Source organism: Parasteatoda tepidariorum, chromosome 6, assembly GCF_982258835.1.
Source record: "Parasteatoda tepidariorum strain Cologne lab strain chromosome 6, Ptep-v5.0, whole genome shotgun sequence".
Taxonomy (NCBI): Eukaryota; Metazoa; Arthropoda; class Arachnida; order Araneae; family Theridiidae; genus Parasteatoda; species Parasteatoda tepidariorum.
The window spans coordinates 38,886,549-38,912,742 of NC_141760.1; the positions used below are offsets into that span (position 1 = coordinate 38,886,549).

Genomic DNA, 26,194 nt, shown 5'->3' on the forward strand with positions numbered 1-26,194 from the left:
TAACTTATACCATAATCTGGTAGTTGCATAATTTATCGTCAAATCACAGTTTTAGATTTACAGTAAAATATAAAAAAAAAAACATTTCAAACGCAAAATATTTTTACTTTTATATAACCTTAACAGATTTAAAATCAATTACCCCTATAACTTTGAGCGTGCATTGAGTTTTGGTAAAATAAGTTCGTGACCCAACTAAGTTAAATATTAAACACGAAACATTCTGATGAAAAAAAAAATACACGGAATAGTAAATTAAATGTATAAATACTAATTATTATATGCCTAACATTTTGCCAAAAGGAACAACTTTTGGAGAATTAAGTTTTAATAAAAGAAATTCGTGATACAAATATGTTAAATATTGAACACGAAACATCCTTATTAGAATTCACGAAATAGTAAATAAATGCATAAATACTGATTATTTTATGGTTAACATTCAGCCCTTTTTGCTAACAATAATTTTTTTATATATATTGACTATGCTAATAACTTTCCCTTACAATTGTAAGGGAAGTTTAGGATTATGAAGGCCATGTGTTGACAAAAATGGATAATGAACCTCATTATGCATTTTTTTCATAAAAAAAATCGATAAGTACAGTAGGAATTTCTTCGAGAAGAAGGTCCAATTCTACCCCCCCACCCACAATTTTATCCCTCACTTGTTTCATATGGAAAAAAAAATCTTTTCTCAACCATTATTCTATATTTTTATTATTATTCTTTCATTTAGTTGAAAAGCTTTGATCTTCATTACTTTATTGAATTAAAAATCCTGAATAATATTCCTATTTAAGAATTAATAAAGTAAAATTTAATGATTTAACAATATATTTCTTGTAAAAATCATCAATTCAATAAAAATCATATGTCAGATGCAATCACTTAATCAAGGAGAAGTGATACATATGATAAAAAACATAATTTATTTTAAATTTTTCTTAGCTAAATAAATTTTGAAAACTATGTTTGAAGTATAAAATACATTCTAATAATAAAAAGATAATTTACATGCTCTAATTTTATCTCAACATATATGTCCTCCAATAAAATTAATATGAGGGAATTATTGTTAAGGAAATATTTATGAATATAACATAATTTCCGAAGTTTTCGATATAAAAAGGAAATTTTTAATTTATAGGTAGTATAGAAAATAAGTCAATACAGGCATTTATACTCAGACTGCTAAAGATATCGTTATTTATTGCATAATCTCTACTCATAGCAAATAATAAATACCAATCAGAGAAACTTGAATTATTATATATCCCATATTTATTTTTAAAAAAATAATGCCAGAGCTCTATTTCTTAAGCAAATATTTCATTATGCTTCATGCATGGCATAATATAACAAACTCGCATAATATATCATCCAGAATGATACAGATTTTACTGAATGAGCATGATGCAAATATCAAAATCTTAACCTAATTTGCTCGTACTCTGAGCATTTGCATGATATCACAAATTAATATAAATAGTTCGCAGTGCTTCAATTATTTACTAAGAGCATTGATATTGGCGAGAATTGAATAGAGGTTATGCATGAGTCTAGAGTCTAGAAAGTGTCATTCCATGCTGGCATTCTGATCTCACGAGAAAGGACTTTGTTTTGACTGAATAAAGGCACGGTATAAAGCGCAGATAAAGCGCTAGTGTGCCTTTGTAATACTCATTTAACCATGCGGAATCTTTTAGATGGGCTTTAACATAGAAAAGAGAGTGTTATTATTTACAAGTAAAATACAATAAAAATTTATTAATTACTTCGCTTATTACCAATCATATAATGATGTGCTTCATTTTTTATTTATTTATATTTATACTGTTAAAAGTGAAAAGAAATCATCTACTATTATTATGCAAATAGTGCATAAAAGTAAAATTACCAAGCATTCGTCGTTGGAATTATAGTCTAAGCTCAATATAAATTTCTATAGTAACCGATCTTGATGAAAAATAGCACTAGATAGTGCAGAAAAATCAATAAAACATTCAAACTTAAACTTAATAAACGTATTTCACATAAGTAAAATTACCGTATTCTATAGTAATATTCATTCCTGATAGAAAAAACCTATCATTCTGGTTAATAAAACCAAATTATGCTGTTTTTAAAGCATTCAATTGGCAATTTTCTGTTTTATGGTACCGAAAGTTTCAGTTTTCCAAATCATTGTTCTTATTACCTTACATTTAGTATGAAATACAAAGCTGAACTGACAGTCGTATAGGAATTTGCACAAAGAAAGAATATAAATGTAGCGTGAACACTATAAACATAAATAAGTAAATAATGAAGTGCATCATCATATGATTGGTAGTAAGCGAAATAACTAAGAAATTTTTAATGTATTTTATTTGTAAATAATAGCACTTTCTTTTCTATGGTTATATACTGTTATTGAGGATTGCAATATTTTTTCAGCTTAATAAGCACTGATTATTTAGTAAACTCTGCTAAATAACTAAATGCTGGGAAATATTCATTTTGCCTTTTCTTCCACTAAGTGTAATTGATCACTAAAACCAAATTAAATATTATATTATCACTGATGATGTAATTTTTTTATCGAAATAATGCAGGTGACATATTTAACTTTTGGAAATAACTTTAATGAACATGCTAAAAGAATATGATATATTTTTTTGTAAGATATTTTTTTTAAATTTGGTTTAAAAACGTTTTATGATGAAAGTATATTTTCCTAATGTTGGTATTGGTTATTTACAAAAAAATTTGAAATTCATTTTCTGCTTAAAAAATATAGTTATCGTAAATGATTTCGTGAAAAGTATGTCTGTAACTATATGGTAGAGCATTTTCTTTTGAAAAATATTGACTTACAAAAGTGTTCAGAAACTTTTCTCATTGCATGACAAAAGATATAGAGAAATGCAATAAAGTAATATAGAAAGACGTAATTAGGTGAATTGAAAAATGAAAAAAAACTTATGTGTGAAGCGAAATTATAATAAAATCCCCCAATTAAATGACATGTCCATGAGCATCAAATAAATTCTGTTCAGCAAAACTTTGATTGACTTCATAAATTGACAATTAAAATAAAATAAAAAATATTCTTTATTATCTTTGTGAATACAAGAATTTAAGACATTGGCCAGTGCTATACTTCATTGAAAACATTTTGAGGGAAAATTAAAGAGAAGTTTTCATATTTACAGAAATTTCTTTCTGATGAAGCTTATCTTGAATTCATCACCAGACAAAGATATTATCGATTTAACATCCAACGTCATCAGAGGCGCCTCCATTAGTCTAACAGATTTTTTTTGCGATTTTTTTTTGTACTGAAGGATACTTTTCTGGATATTAAAACGCTTATTTTATAAATAAAATAAGAAAACTACTTCAAGATATGCTTCAATAAAATTTTTGTAAGGTTTGGTAAATTCGCCAGTTTTAAGTAAAATGGGGCATTATTTAGACGCATTTTAAATAATTTTTGCTTTGGTTTATTAAATTTGGTTTATTCGGTTAAGATAAAACAAGATAAGTTTATTTTAACATTGAACAGTTTATCGATCATAATTTTAATCGTGTATCGCCTAAAATCACTTTGAGTGATATTTAACTTTACTGCTGTGTTTGCGTTTACTCTACTCCGTAAAATAAATGATATTTATGATGATTTTTTTTATTTGAGCACTGAGCAAAAATGTATGTTCAAAACTAACTACCAGAAGATGGTAAAATTTACCATGCTACTGCCTCTGTGGGGACACCGAAAATTATGGTAATCTTTGGTAAAATTTACCATAAATATAGTTTTATAGCGTATGATAAGATTTAGTGAATGTGGTAGGATTTGGAACTTTCCTTATTATATCTTAAATCATGGCATAAAAATCTTTTACATGGTTACATTTAATTTTCAGTTCTGCATTTTTTACTAAATGTGATATAATAAGTATTATAATTGTGAAAACAAGAATTTCAGTTAACCGTTAACATATGAATGAAAAAATAACCATATATATTAAGTATAGTTTGATTTTATTATCCAGAATTGTGTTTTTATTTATATTTTCCAGAAATGACATTATCCTGAGGTACAGTAAATTTAACAGATATTTTTTGTCCGAGTAATGATGGCCAAATTTAACGTGATTTAAAAGTATTGGTTTGATTGAATCAACAATTGAAATTGTAGATAGTCGTTTTTATTATTTAAATATGTATTAATTATATTTTAATTTATACAATAATTCTAGTTAATACAATAATTCTAGTCGGAAAATAGTTCGAACTTAGAAAAGACGAAAATGTTTCCAAAATTTAAACACTTGACCTTCAAAAGTAGATATATGCATAAAAACATTCGCAATTGCTTTTTATGACAACTATTGTTTCTAAAAAATTAATTATTTCTCGGACATTTCTCCATCGTTTAAATTTCAAGTTGCTTTCGTAAATATATCGATACTTTAGAGTTTTATCAAGATTAAAATAAAATACGTACGGATAGTCAGAGCATCAAGTAAAAATAACAAAATTTTCTTAGATTGCGTTTTTAAAGTAACTAAACAATTAAATAAGAATACATCACAGTGAACGTATGGTTTCCATCATCATCAAAAATAACTAAACTGAATTAAGCGATCTGACCGAACTGCAATCATAAGAAAAATTTCATTTAAATTGAAAAATAGTTCTATTTTTAATTATTTTTTTTTTCGTTAAACTAATGTTTTAGTTTGTTTTAATAAGGCATTCTTTATGTATGCAAAAAGTTTTCTTTAAAAAATTTAATGAAAAATGAACCTGTAAAATTGAGGATTCTAATTTTAATTGAATTTTTCTTCAACACAATTAGATTAAGTAAAAATAGATTAGAAGTGCACACAAAAGTTGTATGCAGAATAACTAAGTAATTAAAATGATTAAATACTATTCATTTTAATGAAAAAGGAGCTCAATGAAAAATAGAAAATGGAGGAAAAAATATCCAATCAGAAAAAGCATTTCTTACAAGAATTAAAAAGTTTTATGTGATAATCCGCTAAAAACTCTTTTTTTTTACTGTTTTAAGAACTCATTTAAGTAAGCTTGATTTACGACTGAATTTCATTATATTTTTTTCCATTTTGAGGAAGGGGCATTTAATAAAGGTGTAAGTGCTTTTACGTTGATATTTAAGATGAAAAATACGAGAGTATTAACTTTATCTCGTAATTCAGTTAAATGCCTTCAAGATATATTTTACTTTTTAATTAAGAGGTGAAAATATTCAAATCCAATTTAGTATATTACATGGCATTTCACACATTTCAAATGGAACAAATACACATTTTTGCTGGTTGATGAAATATTATTTTATATCTCTTATAACATTTAAATTTTTACTTCGATAATAATTATTTAGTTTAAATTAATTAAATTTTATATAAAACCTTCACTGGAGTTCTTTGGACTTTGGAACTTTGTTCCGTATTGATAATATGTTATCACTTAATATGTTATTACTTACATAGGCAAAAAGTAAAAAACTTCTTTTAAAAATGAAATGAACTTTCATTTTTAAATTGTTCAAGTTTCAGCAATGGAATTTATTGTAGAATTGAGAAAAGAAACATTCTAGTTAAGTTATAATTTATTTTATCATGGGTATAATAGAATATAACAACTTATTATTTTAAATATAAATATTAATATGAACTCGTAAATAGAGACAAGTTTAAAGGAAATACATGGGGATAATACATTGCGACAACTTAAATGAAGATTATGACACAGTGAATACAACTTAAGTGTAAACCTTTCAAACTCAAAGTTATTATAAGTAATGTAATGTTTTTATCAAAGTATTGAGTCATTCCTACTACATGGTATCCTAAGCTGGCCGACTGTTTAATTAAAAATAATAAATATTGAAAACTTAATTACCCTACTGATGATGCCCACTTTTCAACTTTGGAAATTCGGAAATCCATGATTAATCTATCATTATTTCAACTCCCATTTCGCGCAAAATTGCGTGTTTTTAGCCAAATATGAACTATAAAATATTAGACAAAGTTGCTTTGCGTACATACGAATTCGCAAAAGGTGCATTCTTAAACAAGTGAAAAAATGTACTGCTTTAATTTGCCCAAATATTCGCTCAGAAGCGGTTTCAACTAGCCAGGAAAGGGTTTCATCAGTTAAAAAAAAATTCGCGTTTCTGTATTTATTAACTGATATATGTTGTCCAGTGATGCAATTGCAGACATTATATGTAATGTTTATTTAAGTAAAAGTATTATAATAATTATTTTTATTAATCTTTATTCATATAATAAAATAAGCTTCACTTGCGTTTAAATGCCTACTTTCTATCGAATGATAATGTATTTAAGTTATTTAAATTATTATGCACTTAAAACCATATGAATCAATTAAAAATGATACCTAATAATTAAATTACAAACAAACTCACTTTCAGTTTAAAATATTGCAAACATGCAAATTGATTTTTTCCTGTTCTGTTTCTATAGAGATGCTTTATTTATTTATAATACAGATTATCTGTTTTAGTTTCTGTTTTCTGTCAGTGAAGAAATACTATATTAATTCAATATCCTTTTTCTAATTTTTTAATCTATATAATTGCGCTTTAGAAAAGATTTTTTTTGTATTAGCCTTAATGAATTGCAGATTCTTATATATGATTTAGTGCTTTGAATTTAGTCAATTCATTTAACACTTTGATATTTGATAACCCAATAACTATTTTAATGGAGGATCTTATTTTTAACCAATTGAAAAATATCAGTTTATTTCTGTTTTTGTTAATAATGGGAAATAGCATTAAAGATTTATTTCTCAACTTCTTCAGCATATTTAATAAAAATACATGATTTTTCTTGAAATTATCCTTAGTGAGTTATAGCTCCTTATATGTGATTGAATATTCTGAATTTAGTCAACTTTTTTGGTACTGAAATATTTTAATAACTCCAGCGTTAAGATCGTGATGATCTATATATGATAACTATTTAAATGAGGGAACTTATTTTTAACCAATTTTAAAACGTCTGTTTACGGAATTAAATTCTGTTTTGCCAACAGTTTAAAATAATATTGAAGATTACTTTTCTACTCTACTTCTTTAGACTATTTGTGTTCAGAAAAAAAAATTCAATTTCCTTATTTTTATTCTTTATGAATTAATAATCCTTATATATGACTGAATATTCTGAATTAAGTCAACTCAATTACAACTTGGATGTTTAATAACTCGAGCACTAAGATCACTATTTTAATAAAGAATCTTATTTTTTGAAACCTTTTTCAAAATGTCAGTTTCTGTAATGCAAGTTTCGTCGATTAAATTTCTTTTTCTTGAAGTAAAGAGAGATTTTCTTTAAGAGTTTCCGTAATGCCTAACTTTAAAGCCGTCATGAGACTCATTACCTTCTGGGCAGAAACTTCTTACGAGATACAACACTTTTAAATTTTATTGCTGAAGAGAAAAAATAACTTTGGTGTTTATTTTCTTCTTTAATTGCACAGGCAGTATACAGGTAATAAGATTGGGTCTCTAAATTCTTAGATATCGAAAAGATCACGTTTTAAGTGTTGGTAGCGGTAAATACTATTCTAACACCATTAAAACAAGGTTTTAGTTTGGATTATAAAATGTTCTTTCCCGTTTATTATAGTTATAAAATTCAATTTATATTTGAAATAATGGGAACAAACAATACATTGCTATAGATATATTTAATAGTTTCCTCAGCTTATGTATTTTTATTTTTTTTCTATGTAGGGTTCTCTTATAAAGGCATTTCTTTGAAAAAGCATTTTCCAATAGACCAATTCTACCTATAAACAGACAATAAATATTTTAATGAGATATAAATTGAAGTAAAAGTTTCTTTTGCATAAATCAAAAGCAATTCTTTGAGTTTAAATCTTTTTATCTTGAGTCTCTTTATATTTTGGTATCTCTTCTTTCTGCATTTCATACCCGTTAATATATAGAATAATTTAAAAGTGCATGTTTTCGAAACGATTTTAAATTAAAATTATGATAAAAAAGACTAAACTTTTAACCTCTGTAACGTTAATTAAGATAAATAAGATTGATCAATTGATTAATTTAATCATTGATCTATATAAATAATTAATAATTGAATGATAATAATTGATCAAGATTGATCAATTCAATTTTATCCTAACTGTATAAATAAAATACTATGCGTCTCTGTAAGTTTAAAGAAAAATGAGTTTTTCTATTATTTCTGAAGTTCAGTTCAAATTTATTATTTATTCACTTAAAGTAACATATTTTTTTTACGTTTAGAACAAATAAATAATAATAAACAAACGGAAATTAAATTACGATTTTTTTACGTTTGTGTATTATTTTAGTCAATTTGGTAAGAAATATTGCACAGTTCATTATTTATTACCACAGTTCATTATAAGAAATGAGATAGTTAGTAGAAACATAATTGATTCAATGCGTATATTATTTTGGGCCAGTTTTAGATTGTTTTAAAAGTAGTATTTTGGTATCAATTTGTGTGTCGGGAGATCACCCTCTTCCATGAAATAAACTTGACCCTCTATGTTAAATTAGCTGACAAAAAATGTAGATCAAAAGTGGACAATTAAAGATCGTGTAGAGTGAGATATTGTTTAGTATATTATAGTTCGTTTTTTGCTAATAAAAATTATGCCAGTACCAATTTAATTGGAATAATAATTTCGAAGTTACACAGAATTTAGTAAGCATAAAAAGTATTTCTTTTCTTATTTATACTGATGAAATTAATAGTTTTTAAGTTGAAAGGAATTACTGTGTAACTTTGTATGAGCCTTAATTTTTTGCTTGTTAGGTTTTATTTTTTTCACATTATCATTATGATAAATCAAAAAAGGAAGCAATTAAAAAATATTAGCAAATTCGTTCAAGTGCCCTTCCTTTACATGCATTCCCAAAAAAATAACAGTATCTAAAAAATAACTTATAAATCCATCAAAATTTCTAAGTTGTAGATTGTTTTACAATATTCTGGAAACGTTTAGAAACTTAAATATATTTTAATGTCAATATTTACACATCTCTAGATAATTGAAAAGTAAAGTTAATATGTTTTGGGATGAAATTTAATGTCGGTACTTATAAGGCTATGGGCGTAGATGGCAGGGGATGGTGGGTAATACTCTCCCAATAATTGGAAATCTCTTAAAACTCCCCTTGATATTTCAGATAAATAAATGAAATATTCATAAATTATCGCGGATCTAAAATCAATTTCTTGAAGTTAAAAATAAGAAAGAGATTAAATACTAATTCTCTTAACACATTTAAAAAATACTTTTTTCTCATTACTGAAATTTAGAATGTGCAATTCAACTTTGTTACCCTCTACAATTGGGCCTAATTGACTCCCAGGCATTAAACAGTGGATAAATGTAAGGTAAAAGCTTTACTAGTTTTATTTATTGTAAGAATGGACATGCTACATATATGATACTGAGTGTTAACAGATTAAATGAAATTATTTTATTGGTGCAGCGATAATTTTTAAATTAACCACAAGTAATAATTATTTTTTTAAAGAAAACAAATCCAAGATTCCAAATTTTGAATAAGTAAATACATAAGTTATTAAATAAATGTCTAGCAATAGCAAAAAGAAATTTTTATTTTCCTATTTTTTGAATTTTGTCAACAATCTTTTCGTCACCAGCGTATCAAATTCTTTTGCGTAGCAAGAAAGAGACAAGGTTTTAAAATTTATATATATATATATATATATATATATATATATATATATATATATATATATATATATATATATATATATATATATATATATATATATATATATATATATATATATATATATATATATATATATATATATATTGAAAAAAGTAAAGTAGTCAAAGTCAAGCTATTTGAAAATTACATACTGCCAAATAAATGCAGATGCAGCACAAGCGTTACACAGTGGTAATGGAATTTGTTTTATAAAAAGCTATTGCTAAAAGCATCGATATGTTTTTCTCCCCTGAAGATGTTTCAAACAATTTTAACCACGTAACAGGATGTAGGTCTTTCCAAGTTCACGGCATCTCCCACTTTTGAACTTCATTATCTGAATGTAGTCAAGTATATTATTTCCATTGTTGGTTTTTCTGTGCCGACCGGCGTGTGTAGAAGGCAGGGAACTGTCCTTGCATCAGAAAGGTTCTGGGTTCGAATCCTGGGCAAGGCATGGATGTTCTTTCCTTCTCTGTACCAGCTGTCCTCACTGTGGGAGCGACATTGGTCCACCTAATATGGTGCCCCTGAAAGAGAGGCCAACAAAATCACCCTGTATATGACTGAATTGACGGATGTTAACACAGGTGGGCATTGGAAAAAACCGAAAGAAATGACTCAAATATGCATCTAATCCGCCACTGTCAGTCTTACGTTTCTCCGTTAGTTGATGAAGATCCATCTTCGCGTAAATAAAGGTAGCACACGCGCTATAAAGTGGTAATGGAATTTGTTTTATAAAAAGCTATTACTAAAAGCTTCGATAGGTATATCTCCCCTGGTGATGTTTCAAACAATTTTGACACGTAACAGGATGTAGCTCGTTCTAAGTTCACGTCAACTCCCACTATTGATCTTCATTAACTAAATGCAGTCAAATATAATATTTCCATTGTTAGTTTTTCTGCTCAAAATGATGGCACCACGTTTCACCCCCTCCCTTGAATATACATGGAAAAAACATACTCGTGGGACAGAGAGAAATGACTCAAATATGCATGTGTTCTGCCACTGTCAGTCTTGCGTTTCTCCGTCAGTTAATGAAGATCCATCTTCTCGTAAATGATCCAGAGCTGCATTTAATTTTTGGATATCGTATACACGGAGAAATATCTGCCGGCTTGAATGAATTTCTACCTCCAAGGCGTAATTGCTCCGGACACTAATCGTCAAGCAGGGATAACTTTCTAAAACAGCATCTCTTAAGCTACTCGAGCACCCTTGTGAGGACCACGCGTCGTTCTTCACACACAACAGACGCGTGTTTATAAATTTCACCTCCTTCAACAACTTCAGTCACCAAGAAACGAGTCACACCAATGCATGACATTGCTTACCTTCATTCCTGATGCTGAATGAAATAAATGAAAAGTATTTTTTTCTTTAAAATCTACTGGGTGTACAAACGTTATCCAACACGTAAACGCCACTACAGATATTCAAATATAGGTACCAACCTGTTCTATAAGCCTGTCACAGTTGCTATGATGTGGCGCAAACGAATTGTAACATTTTTCATGACCCACTAAAGTATTGGAATATCGATGCTGTCGATGACCTCTCGAATAACAGTTTTCAACTCAGCAATGGTTTTGACTTTTGACCGTACACACTGTCTTCATAACAACTCAAAAATGAGTCGCATGTGTTTACAGCTGGTAAATATGGTGGTCAAGTGAGTCCCATTCTAGTGGCCTCTGGGTACCACAAAGCCAGAATGCGATCCCCAAAGTTCTCTGGACACCAAACACTCTCTTGGTCCAACTGGTTTGAGCTCCCTATTGCATAAACCACATCTTGTCGAAATAAGGGACACTTTGAATAATGCAGATGAAATCACTTTCCAAAACCTTCACCTATCGTTCAGTAGTCACCATGCCATCAATGAATATCTCGCCTTGTATTCCATTACTGGAAATTGCACACCATACAGTCACCCGTTGAGGGTAGAAAGCTTTCTCGATAGCGAATTGCGGATTATCAATCCCCTATTACGGTTCTTTTGCTTGATAAAACAATTATGTGCCAATTTCGAGTGACAACAAGTTGCGTGTCCTTACTAGTTCCTATCATGTTCTGCGGTCAACCACGACGTTTCAAATTCATCAAGCAAACCGTTCAGAAGTTCTGATGTTTTTATTTCCTATAGTTTAATAATTGTCACCCTGATGTCCTGTACACTGGTCTTTCGTTGTCAATGAAGTTTTTCCTAATTCCGACTCTTTTACTGTGCATCTGCGCTATATTTAGAGAAATAATAATAGTTTTAATATTGTTCTAGATATTCTTTTATTCCTGCATGTGAAAAGAATAAGATGTTCAGTTCAAGAATTTTAAGTTTTTTTCTATATTCTTTATTCTTATTGTCAATGATTAAGACCGAAAAAATTTCAAATATTTATGCTTGAAATGTAGCATCATTTTTATTTTTGATGATAATTATTTTTAACCTTTTTCGATAAAATTTGTTGTGAATGCATACGTAAAAATTTATTCTTTCGTTTATTACCGTTTGAAGTAAAAAAAAAAATTCTATTCTTGCCATCTGCATGACAGGCTGGTTTATCTACATAAACTAACGTCTTCGCTGTTATACACTGTTTTCTACTTTTATGGAGTCACCGCGTCACTGTTCCAGATTGATTCTTTGTTTTTGGCAGCATTGCTTTGAGGCTGTAACATGGGCATTTTAAAAAAAAATCGGGCATAGACACGCTGTTTTGCGTCACTCTCTTCCCCCCTTTCTTAAATGCTGATGCTTACTGAAATTCAAAGTTAATATCTACAAAAAATTCACGGACTTTACAATTTAAAAATTTCGGAGGAAAAAAGAATGAGAAAAAAGTGAGGTTTTCATATAATTTTAAAAAAAAGTCGTCCTGAGAAAAAAAAAGATGGTTCATTTTGATGGAAAAATCTGCGAGGGGAAAAACGAACTCAGGGAAAAAATAAACTATGATTCTAAAATAACGCGATGGGGTTCAAAAAATCACAAACGCAAGAAATCCCACTTGAAAGACACCTAAAAAATCGTAATTAAAAATATACTCAAAAATCTTTATTTGTTTACAAATGCACTCATTTTGCTTTATGGTGCATGTCCTAATTTTAGCGTCTACTATATATCCATAATCTGTTATGCCGATCTATACACGCACTTTTTTTTTCTTTGTTGTATGTATTGATCAAGTAAAAATCGATGTTACGTAATGCAATAACAAAATTATATCTTTGTTTTTAACATTAAAAAAATAAATATAAAATAATTGTAGAGCAGTCTTTCTTTGTATTTTCAATAATATTTCAGTTAAGGAAATTTAATGCATTTTAGATTAAAACATGTTGATGGCGTGGAAAGTTCAGATAAGCAATACTAAATTAGTTTTTCTCAAGTTATTTGTTCAATATAATATAATAACTGTTGTGAAATATTTTCATTAAAATCTGTTTGTTTGTAATTTATTTTTCAATAAATTTAATCTATCTATTTATCATTTTGCTTTTATGCAGGTTTTATCTCACTGTTTTGCAATTGATGGCTAATTGCATATCATTTAATATTTTACAGCTTCAATCTAATTCAAGTTAAAACTATGAATTAAATTGTATTTATTACATTTTGTGTATAATTTTTAAATATAGTTTTGCAAGTAATATAATTTTGCAACTCATTTCGTATTTTTAATCATCTAGTCTATACAATTTATTTGTCATTTTAACATAAACCGCGTATAGAACTGACTATTTTTCAGTTTCAGAATTGCTCATAATTAATCAGTTTTATTATTATTTTATTTTATGAAGGGAAGCTGTATTCTGCTTAAACATTTATGCCTGGGATGAATATGAAACGTTTAGAACCAGAGAACAATATTTAACCCTAAAAATATAAATTATTATTTCAGACATACTACGCATAATTTCAAAGATTTTACATGTTTTTTTCTTCTTCTTTTAAGCTGTTTTTTTACATATATTTTAAAAAATATCTCCAATAAACATTAAAAATTAAACCTAATGTTTTTTTGTAAAAAAGATTTTTTTTCATAGTTATTAGCCTATTTTTACGGATTAACTGAAATCTTTATGGCGAATTAATGTTATAAAATGATAAAAGGAAATTAGAGTATTACTTTGTAGTTTTATTTTGAATTATTACTACCGAAATATTTATATTCGCATGTTTAAAATCTAGCTAAAAGTTTATTCCATATTTAAAATCCAAAAATGTTAAAATTATTGCATGAAAAAAAGAGGGTTGGAAATTTTTAGTCCCATATTCTTAAATATTATTTGTAATAAGTAAAAAAAAAATGCTTCACTTTATTGTTTGGCCTAGCAAAATTTCTCTGGTTCTAATAAAGTCTCGTATTTTGCAGGCAGCTCAACATTCTCTGTAATGGCCGGTGGTCGAATTGAGCTTCCCTGTGACATAAACACGACATCTTCTGAAGGTGACCTCTCTTTGATTCTGTGGCACAAAGATCAATCAAGGGTTCCAATATACAGCATAGATGTCAGAAATACCTCTCTAGCCTACGCGCGCCACTTCCCCTCGCTAAACATTAGCACAAAGAGCTATTTTAATGTCAGTGATAATCCTGCCGTTCTGAGCTTAGAAAGACTAGAAAAAACTGACGAAGGCCTCTATAGATGTAGAGTAGAATATAAAAGATCCCGTACAGAAACTTCCGAATCTCTGCTCAAAGTCCTGGGTAAATCTTTTATGTATCATCCTGTGTAGACTTTGATATATTTTTTTTGCCTCACATTTAAGTAATAGATATTAAGCATAAAGGAGGGAGAGTAATATTTATGATTCTATTAATAAATAATTAACATTGAGATTCATTTCCCTCTGCGTCGAGGTGTTTTTACGATTAAATTTTAATTTTCACTCAACTGCAAAGATTAATTCATTAGTAATTATTATATTTTAACGTGTATTTATTTGAAAATAATTATTTTCAATTAACAATTGATAATAATTATTAATTATTTTATAGATTACTCAGTGTAAGTATTTCAAGCAGAGTGATCTATGTTACTTTGATCTATGTTACCTTATAATAGCAACTTATAAAAATATGCTTAAGTTATATATATATTTTAGTATACTAATTACAATTAATTTAATAATTCAGCATATTAATTGTATTTATACTTCTAATACTGATTCTATCCCTGAAAAAGAAGAAAATCATTTCTTAATCTCCTATATAACAAAGGAGTTAGATTATTTGTAATTCGATTTATAAATACTAACCGTTAAAAAAGAAAAGAAAATCATTCCTTTTCGCGTCATAATGAATGCAGGACTTAGTTTTGAATTTCTTCATAATGCTATAGTCTTCTAATTTATCTCTTTTTCTCATATGATGAATATTTATTCGCCAAAAATTATTTTGAAACATAAATATATTTCCACGATAATATTCCATATTTACTATCAGAATTACTAATTTCATTAAAAAATGTAGCATATGAAAGACACCTAAAAAGTTTTTTTCTTTTTTTTCTTAAAATTTAATCCCATCCACAACAAATTCAAATTTTTCATTTCTTTAAAAAAAAGCCTGTCTTGTTTTGTTTTAAGAAAATAAAATAAAATTTACGTATAACATTTTTGATAATGGCTATGCGGGTGAACTTGTTTTCTTCATAAATATCATGATTTTTTCTGCAAATAGTTCTCAATGTCATACTACGAAGAAGGTGCTCTTCAGTATACCACTGAGTTGAATTTTTTCTTTTTGCTGAAATGTCGGGGATTTAACAAAATATTAAAAAAAAACTATATCATCCTGTGTGAAAATATATGCTACGAATTATTTTTATTCGAGTTCCCAAAAGATAGAACTGCATATATTTCGTTCTTGCATCAATGATTGTTCCTATTGCATTATTTTCTTACACCACAATAATGTTTGCATACAGAATAGCTTTAAAACACATATGCACATTCTAAAGACCGCACTTTAAGGACCACAAATATTGTTAAACGGAATTGTAACAAATAAGATGAAATCTAAAATATTAATCATCAATACAGAAAATAAACAGTTCTTGTAAGATGTTTTCAATTTTAAATTTATAGTTTTATTCATGTAAACAGATATGCTTAGTTTTGGGTGCATTTTGATTCGTGGTGTCGAAAAATAATATATATATATATATATATATATATATATATATATATATATATATATATATATATATATATATATATATATATATATATATATATATATATATATATATATATATATATATATATATATATATATATATATATATTTGGTTGTGTGTGTGTGCGTGTAAAAATTATAATCGATTTGTGTACGGATAGGATACGGATAATACTTTGAATTGCTCCTTAATCTTCATTGGGAAGATTTAATCTTATGTTTAGTACTGAGAGAAATTTTTAATAAAAATATTGAGAAACGCGTATCCAAAGATTTGTTCAAAGCAGCGGGTTTGAAAATAAAGAAAAAACGTGTGATACGAAAAATTATGAATAATGAATAAAATAGAAATAAATAGCTTGTTATCCTAAAGAGAAGTATAAAACTAGTAAGCGTTTATTATTTACAAATTCAATATGCCTGAATTTATTTAAAGGAAAAAATGTTTTAATGTTCGAAAAGTTACTTTTTTTGGCCCTACCGCTTTGATGCTTTATTCCTCTTTTGATCACCTTCTACAAAATAGGATAATAAAAGAAGACTAAGTCATTAGATTTAGCAAAACAGTTTTTTTCAAGATAATAAGCCAATTCTAAGTTAATTTTATGTTATGTATTCTTTGAAACTCTCATTTAAAAATAGTTTTAAAAAGAAAGAGTAAATTCCTTTATTGTTTGCATTCAATTCAGTTTAAAACTTTTATTCCTCAAACTTACTTTAGTAAACTACTAAAAATAGTCCGGATTGAAAGCCCAAAACATTTATCTTCTGCAGAGGAGCAAAACTTCTTTAGAAAACATAGCTTGTCAAGAAAGATGGATAACTGGCTAAACATAGAAAATCTTACAACACAAACCTTTTATATTTAAAAAGGATGACATCAATAAATTTTAGCATTTTACCAAAAATTTTATTACTAAACTTTCGTTAAAAAATCAGTACCACTTTGTAAAATAAAAACATAATTAATACGAGGGGAGAAAATTTGAAACTTGAAAGATCTCTTTCAAATAGATGATATTTGTTTTTATGTATTTTTTTAAAACAAAACAATAAGTGTGTTGTGACAGTTACTTTATTTTTATGAAATATTATATTCGCTTAAATTAAATTGGAAATGCAGTTGCAGGGATAATAATCTAGCAGTGGTGAAACAAGCTTGCATCATTATTTTCAGGCAATTTTTAAATAATAAAATTGAGCCATTAATAGTAAGAAATGAATTATTTCCTTCCTAATGAATTTTGGAACGATGACCGCATTTGGTAAATTTATGTAAAGGAGGGAAACTGCAAGCATTTAGTAATTGTTCTGTTATTTCCTTGTTAATTGATATATTGGAGCTGCTTTGCTTCTTTAATGAAAATTTGATTAAATATGATATAATAGGAAAAATATGAAAATAACAGTAGTTTTATAATGTATAACATTTTCTAAGCACTTTTTAAAAAATGCCATAGGCAAATTGCATTAAAACATAAGAGTCCATAAGCCAAAAGCTTAACCAGAAGAAATTCACGGCAAAATAGCCCATAGATTTGAACTACGATTTTAATATAAATTATATAGTTTACGGAGAGTATCGTGAACAGAACAAATACGTGCAATGCTGCACTTAGAAAAAAACAGTATGGTCAAAATTACCAGAATATGGTAAAACTTTCCAAATTTCTGACTGTATGGAAACACTAAAAAATTCGAAGTGCACTGGTAATATTTTGGTGAAATTAAAAAAATATATATATATTGTTTTTCAATATATGATAAATCTTTCTAACTGTGGTAAAATTTGGAAATTTTACAATGATGCCTTAGAGCAGAGCAGAAAAATTATTTATTCAGTTTATTAACTTAAAAGTTTTGCATTTTTTCTTACGCTTGTGGTAATAAGAGCTATAATATCGAGAACCAGAATTTCCAGTAAACCGTCACTTTATGAATGAATAAAATTACCGAATGAATGGTTTAAATACCGTAAATATTAGTTTTATTAACCAGAATTATGTTTTTTTTCTTTACCAGAAATAGCTTTATTGTACAGTACAGTAATTTTAACAGCATTTTTTTATTCATGCTGTATTTCATGAATCTAACAGCAGTGCAGGAAAAAGAATAGTTTTAAATTTGACTTATTTTTCAGATTTTAATAATTAAAAACATAATGAAAAATGTTGTAGAATATTGAGATTACCTCATGAGCAAATAAAAATACCCTACATACAACATATTACTTACCTTTGTTTAGAAGCAATGCGAGTAAGTTTAAGGAGCACTATATTGTTATTCAGGGCATATTTCACTGAAAATCAGTTAAGAGTCGATAAATTATTGAACTTTTTCTGTATTGCCTTGGCTTAGACCTGATTCTTAAAATTAAGCGTTTACGCGTGTTATCTTGCAATCTAATTTCCCTCTCTGCGATTTACAAAAGTATATTTAGCTAAGTTTAGGAGGTATAAACCTCATTTTCTCCAAAAATAATTTTTTTCTTCAATTTTATTACTTTCAAATATTGTGTTTTTTTTAATTAAAAATGTTGAAGTAGTTTAAACTGAATTTATGAACTTCATTTACAACAACAAAAAGCAAATAATATTCAATTCTCCCACAATACCTCCTCACAAACTATTTATTTTGAATGTAGTTTTTATGGTTATGTAGATAACCTAATCCATGAAAATGTAGCATAGTTAATTTTTTTCTATACACAGTTTTAATAAATTTCAGTTTTTGCAGACAATTTTCTATATCTGTTCTGTAGAATAAAACAATTTTCTATGTCGAAATTGATATTGCTAAGCAATATTATACATGTATAGTCTGTTTACAGCACAGATTAAAGATACTTTATACTCAAATCAGATTCCATATTTTCTTACTTGCTCTTAAAACTTATACATCGTCTTTTGATATAATATATTTTCTTACGATGCTGATATCCATTTAGAATATTAAAGAAATTCAATTTGTATAATACATTTCTCTTTTTTTCCTTAAATACAAAAGTAGATGCTGCCACAATTTTGATAACGACCTTCATGCACACTCACACATACTTTTTTTTCCTACTTCTACATTGATCGATTCTTTATTATCTTCATCTTTTTGGATTGATAAAATCATATAATTCTCCCGTCTAGTTTTAACATTCATCGTTTTTCAGATTACGTCTGGTAAATATTTTTGGAGATATTTAAATAATTAACGTATTGTTTTATGTTTGCATGACTTAAATTGATTCCACATTTTGTTTTTAAGGTAAAAAAAAAATGTTTTTTTCAATTAGCGTTTATTTTTACTTTGAAGTATAACAGCAAATTTTCTACAAGCATTTAATAGTTAGTTTTTTGAACTATTGTTTTTGAAACTGCATATGTAACGTATGTAATAAAAATTTTGAATTAATTTCTCAGCATAGTCTAAGATACTCTCATTATCTATATACACTCTAATTTAACTAAATATATATTTTAATAACGCTTATAAAAGTCATAAAAATAAGAGGACTGCAAAAGCAAAAGGGAAATGATAAGTTTCAATTTAAGAATAATGAAACATACTCTCCGTTGTGCTATTTTTTTATATTTCATTTTTAACCTCCTCGGACGTCACGTCTGTCCTACCAGACACCAATTTTGAATCACAATGACTTAATTATCATCTTAATCGTCAAAATCATATGATTTTTGTTTTATTTGATGATGAAGACGCTATTCCTCTCAAAAAGAGATATCTTGAAGCTATAAGGCCTATTTCGACTAAAGGGGTAAAATATTTGTTTTTCTCTCGTTCAAGGATTTTTTCACAGCTTAACGTATAATACGGTGTAATTTAGATGTACTGATTAAAGATAATTCATTTAAATGGAGACAGTTTATTCGCTTCCAGCTACATTCGATAAAACCAATTTTTCTTATCACGAAAAACGTGTACATATTTTTTAATGTTTTAATATAAATTAGCTTCATACGTATACAAATTAATATTAAAACTTAAGCATAACTTAACGAATCTTAAGAATCACAGGAATTTTGCTTAATTTGATGATGAAGACACTATTCTAAAGAGGATATCTTGAAGCTGTAAAGGCATATTCCGACTGAAGAAGATATCTTGAAGTTATATTGCATGTTCCAAATGAAGTGAATAACTTGAAGCCATAAATATATTCCATCTGAAGGGGTTAATTATTTGTTTTTCTCTCTTTCATGAATTTTTTATTGCTAAGTTAATAATATGGTACAATTTAGACACATTGATTAAATGTCGATGCATTATTTAATTAATTTTTCAGATCATAAAAAATTTAAATTGCACACATGTTATATAGTGTTTTAATATAAATTAGTTTTATAAGTAAAAAGCGTTTTTATGCATATTGACTTTAAGAGTAAATGCTTTTTTTTTCAGTTTACGTTCTTAAACTTAGTATTATTTCTATTTCAGTTCCTCCTAAGGAAGCAATCATAATGGATGAATATGGACAACATTTGCACGGAATGATAGGACCATACAATGAAGGATTTCCTTTAGCTCTAGCATGTGAAGGAGAAGGAGGTAATTTGTTTTACGTTCGTAAGCATGGGAAGTGTGGATGTTCGTAATCACAAATACATTTTCATTAAGCTAAAATCTTATAATTATAAAAATAATAAAAAGATAAAAATTAAAATTCGATTTTTGCACGAAACCTAAAGATTTTGCTGAGACGATCGGTTCATGCGTCAAGTCGTCATTGTTTAACCTTACAGTACGCACGCTCAGCAATTTTGCATGAGCGCGCATGCGTCGTATTTTTTACGACAGCGGTTACTTTAAAATTTTTGGCCAAAAAAATGACAGAACGGAATGAATATTGATTACATATTTGACAGGAAATAATAAATTGACATTGTTATCATAAAAAGAAATGATGATGCACTCAAATGAAGGTAAATTGTTTTTAAATGCTTATATTAATGAGGTAGAGAAGCAATATTATGTTTTATTCTATATAGTCTAAAATTTTTTAGTTAAAATATATATTTTAAAAATCAAAATACTTTTAATATTCATCATAGGCAAGTATTAATAAATATAAAAGAAAATCCTGGAAGAAAAAATGCAAGTTTAACATTATTCGCAAAGTTAAGTTATCAACTTCTGCAAGGAATTTTTAATTCAAGAAAATTATTATAACTAGCTGCAAAAACTAATTTTAAACTAATTCTAAATTTTTATTTATTGCAAAAAAAGTTAGAAATAAGAGAAAATAAAAGACTGGAAATTAAACTGGATAGATTGAGAAAAAATCGAAAAGTAGTATTCTAAAGAGATTTCTCATTGTTCGAAATTCACACTGTATTCCATGTAAATAATTTCGATAATCGAATTCCAGCTTGGAAAGAGTCGTCATTTCTTTCCCCTGAATCATTATTATCATCACTGCGAAAAATATATTGTTCATATTCACTACTGATGTTTTTTTATTTCTATATCTTCTTCAGTAAAATTGCTCTAAATTTCAAATCCAAATGCTTCTTCCCCTTCCTTTACTTAAAGGACAATTCTCGAGGAATGCGGGAAAAATCACCTGATTGTATATATTTTTTGCCATAAAAACTAAAATATAATTTTTTTAGATTTGACTTTATACGAATTGAAATAATACCCGTCAATTACTAAGAAGAAATTTGAAAACAATTGAGAACGAAATATTTTTTGAATTTTCCTCCCACGATCTAGCACTTGTCGAAAATTTTACGAAAAAGCAACCACGTGGCATATAAAACCTCAATTACCAAAAAAGAAAAAAAAATTAACAAATAAATTTCAAAAAATTTTCACGTGACTTCCTGTTGACACGTTCCATGATATAGTGGAATGGTTGGAAGGAGGAATAGAAATGACCTTCAGACTTCCGACCTGCGATATGCGAAAAAAGTGTATTGAAAACCGAATCTGTCGTAAAATTTGCGCAGACGTAGGTTAACTAATACGCCTTTAGAACATGATTTTAGATATAGGAAGCACCATTCGTGCAGGGTATTAACTACCGTTGTTCTGGAACTGGTTATGAGGAAAAAAATTTTTTTTAAGGATTTATGTCTAAGATTTTGAATTGTAATAAGCGGTTTGTTTTTTTGCAATATTATGTGGTATTATACTTCTCATTCACTCTACGAGACAGCGATTGCGGTAAATGTCTTTTTACAGTACCATTAATTTTAAGTTCATGTTTGATATAGGTCAATGACTATGACATAGAAATGAACAATCTTGTTTAACTTCTGTAAATGGAATTAATTTTAAATCTCAGAACCATTTAAACTTTTTAAATAAATTTCAGTTATCACTTTTAAACTTAAAATAATAATAGAAAACCCAACTTCTAACTTGTTTAAACTATGGAAATAAGCAATGTACTTTATTTCGATTATTAATATTTATGCAAAAATTAATAACTGTTGAAAAACTAGTTGATTAGGGATTTATTTTTCAGTTATTACTCAGAAACGTAAGCCAATAGTCCAAGAATTAATATTGTCTAACAGATAGTTGATTTGTAATATTCAAATTAAATACCTATCAGAAACCAACCACTTAATTCAAAGAATGACATAAGAAAGAAGTTAAAATTATTTTTAAATTATTAACCAGAATATATCTAATTTTTGTCCCTGCTCAGTATAAAATTTTAATTTGAAATTAATGTTCTGAAGATAAGCAAAATTGAGTTCAACGAAATAAACAATTTAAATAAATTAGATTATGAATTAGATAAATTTTGTTTTGACGTATCATACTTTGACTTCAGTTACCTTTTATTTTTATAGGTTAGAAATAATCATAATTGACATTATGTATAAATTAGAATACCATATAAATAATGAATATGATAAAAACCATTCTTAGCAAATGCAACAACTAAAATGCTTGACAACTAAAAGAAAGAATTTCACTTAAGCAATAATATATACCTTTAAACTGATTAAGAAAAAAAAACTGAAATTTAAATTCTAATTAAGCTTTTAATTATTTAAAAAATGTACTGACTTTCTTGTAATGTAAGTATGTTCTTGTAATGCACTGTTTTATATTCTACTTAAAATTATGCTCTTTTTAAAACTAGAAAGTTACTTTTTTTATATTTTGCCAACAGAATGTGATTGATTACGACAAAAAAGTGAAAAATATCGCGAAAAAAAAATGAATTTTTTTTATCTTTTATTTCTTTTCATTCCCTCTTTTGTATCGATTGGGAAGGTATGTGTGGCACTGATCATTCTTCATACCAAAAAAGAAAGAAATATCCTATGAAAAATTACAATTCGGAAGTTTTATGAGACTTTTAGTATAGCTTATTTCTTATTTTCTTGAAAGAAGGTGGGGAAAAAAGCTCTATTGTTTGCTTGAAAAAAAGAAATGAGGTTGTAATGGTGTATTGACCGAATGAAGTGGGTGAATACCAAAAGTACATAGCCCGGAACAACTATTGCTAATTTTTGTATGAAATATATCCAGGTATTCCGTCATTTCCGTACTTAATACAAATTTTTAAAATCCCTTTGAAAAGTATTATTTTTAGGGTAGTGAAGAAACATTTAAAAAAGGAAAAGGTGAGAAACGTTTTCAATATCTGAGGAATATTTATAAGAAAAGCTTACTTACAAATATCAAAACTAGTTTGTGCCTGTTAAAATTTTAAGGTAATTCTAATAATTTATAGTATTTCTATGCCCTTCAGTGTCATTGTACAATCAAATATTTCTTTCATGCTTTTCATTTCACCCACTTTGTTAATTTCCCTGTAGTTTAAATTATTATTTTTTTCCATGATGATAATAATAATATTACAAAAGAATAGCATGCTATCCCTTATATTTATATTCCTTACTTCAATTTGTAAAAAGTATTAAAACTGTACATTATTGGCGATTATTATGAAATTTTCTGTGGGAAAATAATCATAAAATAAAAAAAAATCTAGATCAAAATTAATCAGTTGTTATTTTATTAATAAGAATAAAAACGTAAAATATTTTAAAAATCGGATTTTTTTAAATAATTAGTTAAATGAAAAACAAATACAACTTAAAAAATTAAATTACTTTAATTAATTAACTTTTTAACTATAATCTCATCGTGTAATAAGTAATTCTCTGATTTATTTTTTCAGACCAAATGTATCGTCTATGAAATATCCTTAAATGTACTTTTCATTGACAGCTCTTATAAAGACCTCAAGAAATGATTTGTAAATGGAAAAATTAATTTAGTAATCGTCTCAAGTAATTGAATAATATCGATGTTTTAAAGTATAAAATCAGTGAAAATTAGATATGAACATAAATCAAAATTCGCCATTTTTTTGCTATTTTTGAGTAATTAGTTTTAAGAAAGTTGAGTTTTGAACAGTGCAGGTATGAACTGTGAATAATGAATGATAATAAATAGTCAAAACAATATTTAATGATTAAAAGTTTATTATGCAAGCATATTAAATTGGTTTTAAAGCAGCTTTTTGCTGAAAATATAAGCTTCATATTGTCATGCATATATTATTGTTCTCATTTTTTTAGAACATTAAAATATTGCTTCTTTTGTTACAATACTTATTATTTTTTGATTAAACATTTAAACATCAGCATTGACATAATTTTAAAATGAAACTTGGTGACTTCCAGCACAGATAATCGGATTTTTCCAGATTTCTTCAATAGGAAAACAACGTCAGCGCAAAATAGTATTGCAAAATGTTTCGCACATGTTTTCTCCATACTTAGTTTATATCACAGCTTTGTTTCCTTGATTCGTAATATAATATTTTCAATTCAGATCATAACTAATCTGGCCTCTCTGACATTTAATTCCTTCGCAGCTAAAAATTTTCGATCAAAACTAAAAACTGAAACTAAACGAGAGAAAACTACAGGATAAATACTTTACTTTAAACATTTTCGAAAAAAAAGTGTTTTGCATGCAAAGCATTGCACAAAAGTATAACATACAAGAAATACAAAACAAAATAACACAAAAATATTACTGTCTTCAAGGACCTCATAATGCACAATTGCTGAAAACTATTAAGACGTTTCGTTGATAATGCAAAACTACACTGGTTATTATAAATTAGGAAAAAATATCGAAAATAGTGATAACTCTCCCAAACGTGAGCCAATACCAACGACATTGTAATATGTTGTCAAATAAGAGTTATTATGCAAGACCGCAGCATGTAAATTAGAGTCACAGCAATGTAATGACATTTTCTGCGTTTTCTGGAAACTGCTAGTCTGTCAATTTCACTGTTTCTGACATTAGAAATAGCCAATTTGTAACGATGACTTCCAGGCATCATTTGTCCTAAGAACTGTGATTGAGATCTTTTGGAAGACTAGAGGCAGGGCAAAGTCTGATTGAAGTGTCCACAGGGCTAAATGCGAGTCCGTCTGTGGTTCATAGATTTTAGCAACAGTTTCTTATCGCAGGTTCAGCATTCGAAAGGTTCACCCAATACGGCCAAATGCTACGGTGAGTATCTATGATCTATATTTATCGTTATTTGTACGATGGAAAAGAGCTGCAATTCCGAGACACCTCCAATTATCTCTTAGTGCTTGCCCAGGAAGAATGGCGTCTACGTCTACTGTACGTAGAAGGTTTCACGAACGTTGTTTAATCAGTAGACGACCAGCCATTTGCATACCACTCTCATCACGCCTTAGAGAGACTAAAGGTGCGTTATTTGATTTGGAGAGCCTGGAAATCGATATCATCCATGAAACATCTTTGAAAGAGATGCATGGCAAGGGGGCAGTGTCTATGTGTGGGGTGGTATCTCTTTGGGTGGACGGTTTTTCCACATTGAACTATGAATACTCACACGTTCAGAGATGACAACTTTGATGTTTGCGTGCGCCCTTCTGCTAGAGCAATAGGGGGGATTTCGTGCTATAGAATGTTAAAGCAGCGGCATACAAGGCTCGCATCGCGTATGTTTGTTTATCTTTGTCAACAAACAATTCAGCGCATATAGAGCGGCTTTGAGGAGAACTCCTCCAGGCTGAAAGTCTGAGGCTGTTTGCTGCTATGGTAACAAGCGAGAGCGCATTTATAATGGGGGTGAAATGGAGGAAAGAAGGAGTCGATTAGTTTACTTAAGGCGACCTATGCAAAGATTAAGTCAAAACTATTCTCCCCGCACCCCTATTCGAAGTGACCTTTCCTGGTA

General features: G+C 27.8%; 1 protein-coding gene across 3 annotated transcripts in view; it reads left to right on the plus strand.

Moving 5' to 3' along the window:
• LOC107444069 (adhesion molecule nephrin) overlaps positions 1-26,194 on the plus strand; it is a 134,039-nt gene that overhangs the window by 59,456 nt on the left and 48,389 nt on the right. For 2 of the 3 annotated variants that reach the window (XM_016058142.4, XM_087165680.1), the window contains exon 2: positions 20,428-20,538. In XM_016058142.4, the coding sequence (XP_015913628.2) occupies positions 20,428-20,538 (111 nt within the window). Of the gene's footprint in view, positions 1-14,172; positions 14,509-20,427; positions 20,539-26,194 lie in introns of all 3 variants that reach the window. The other variant, XM_016058141.4, reaches the window with a different exon arrangement.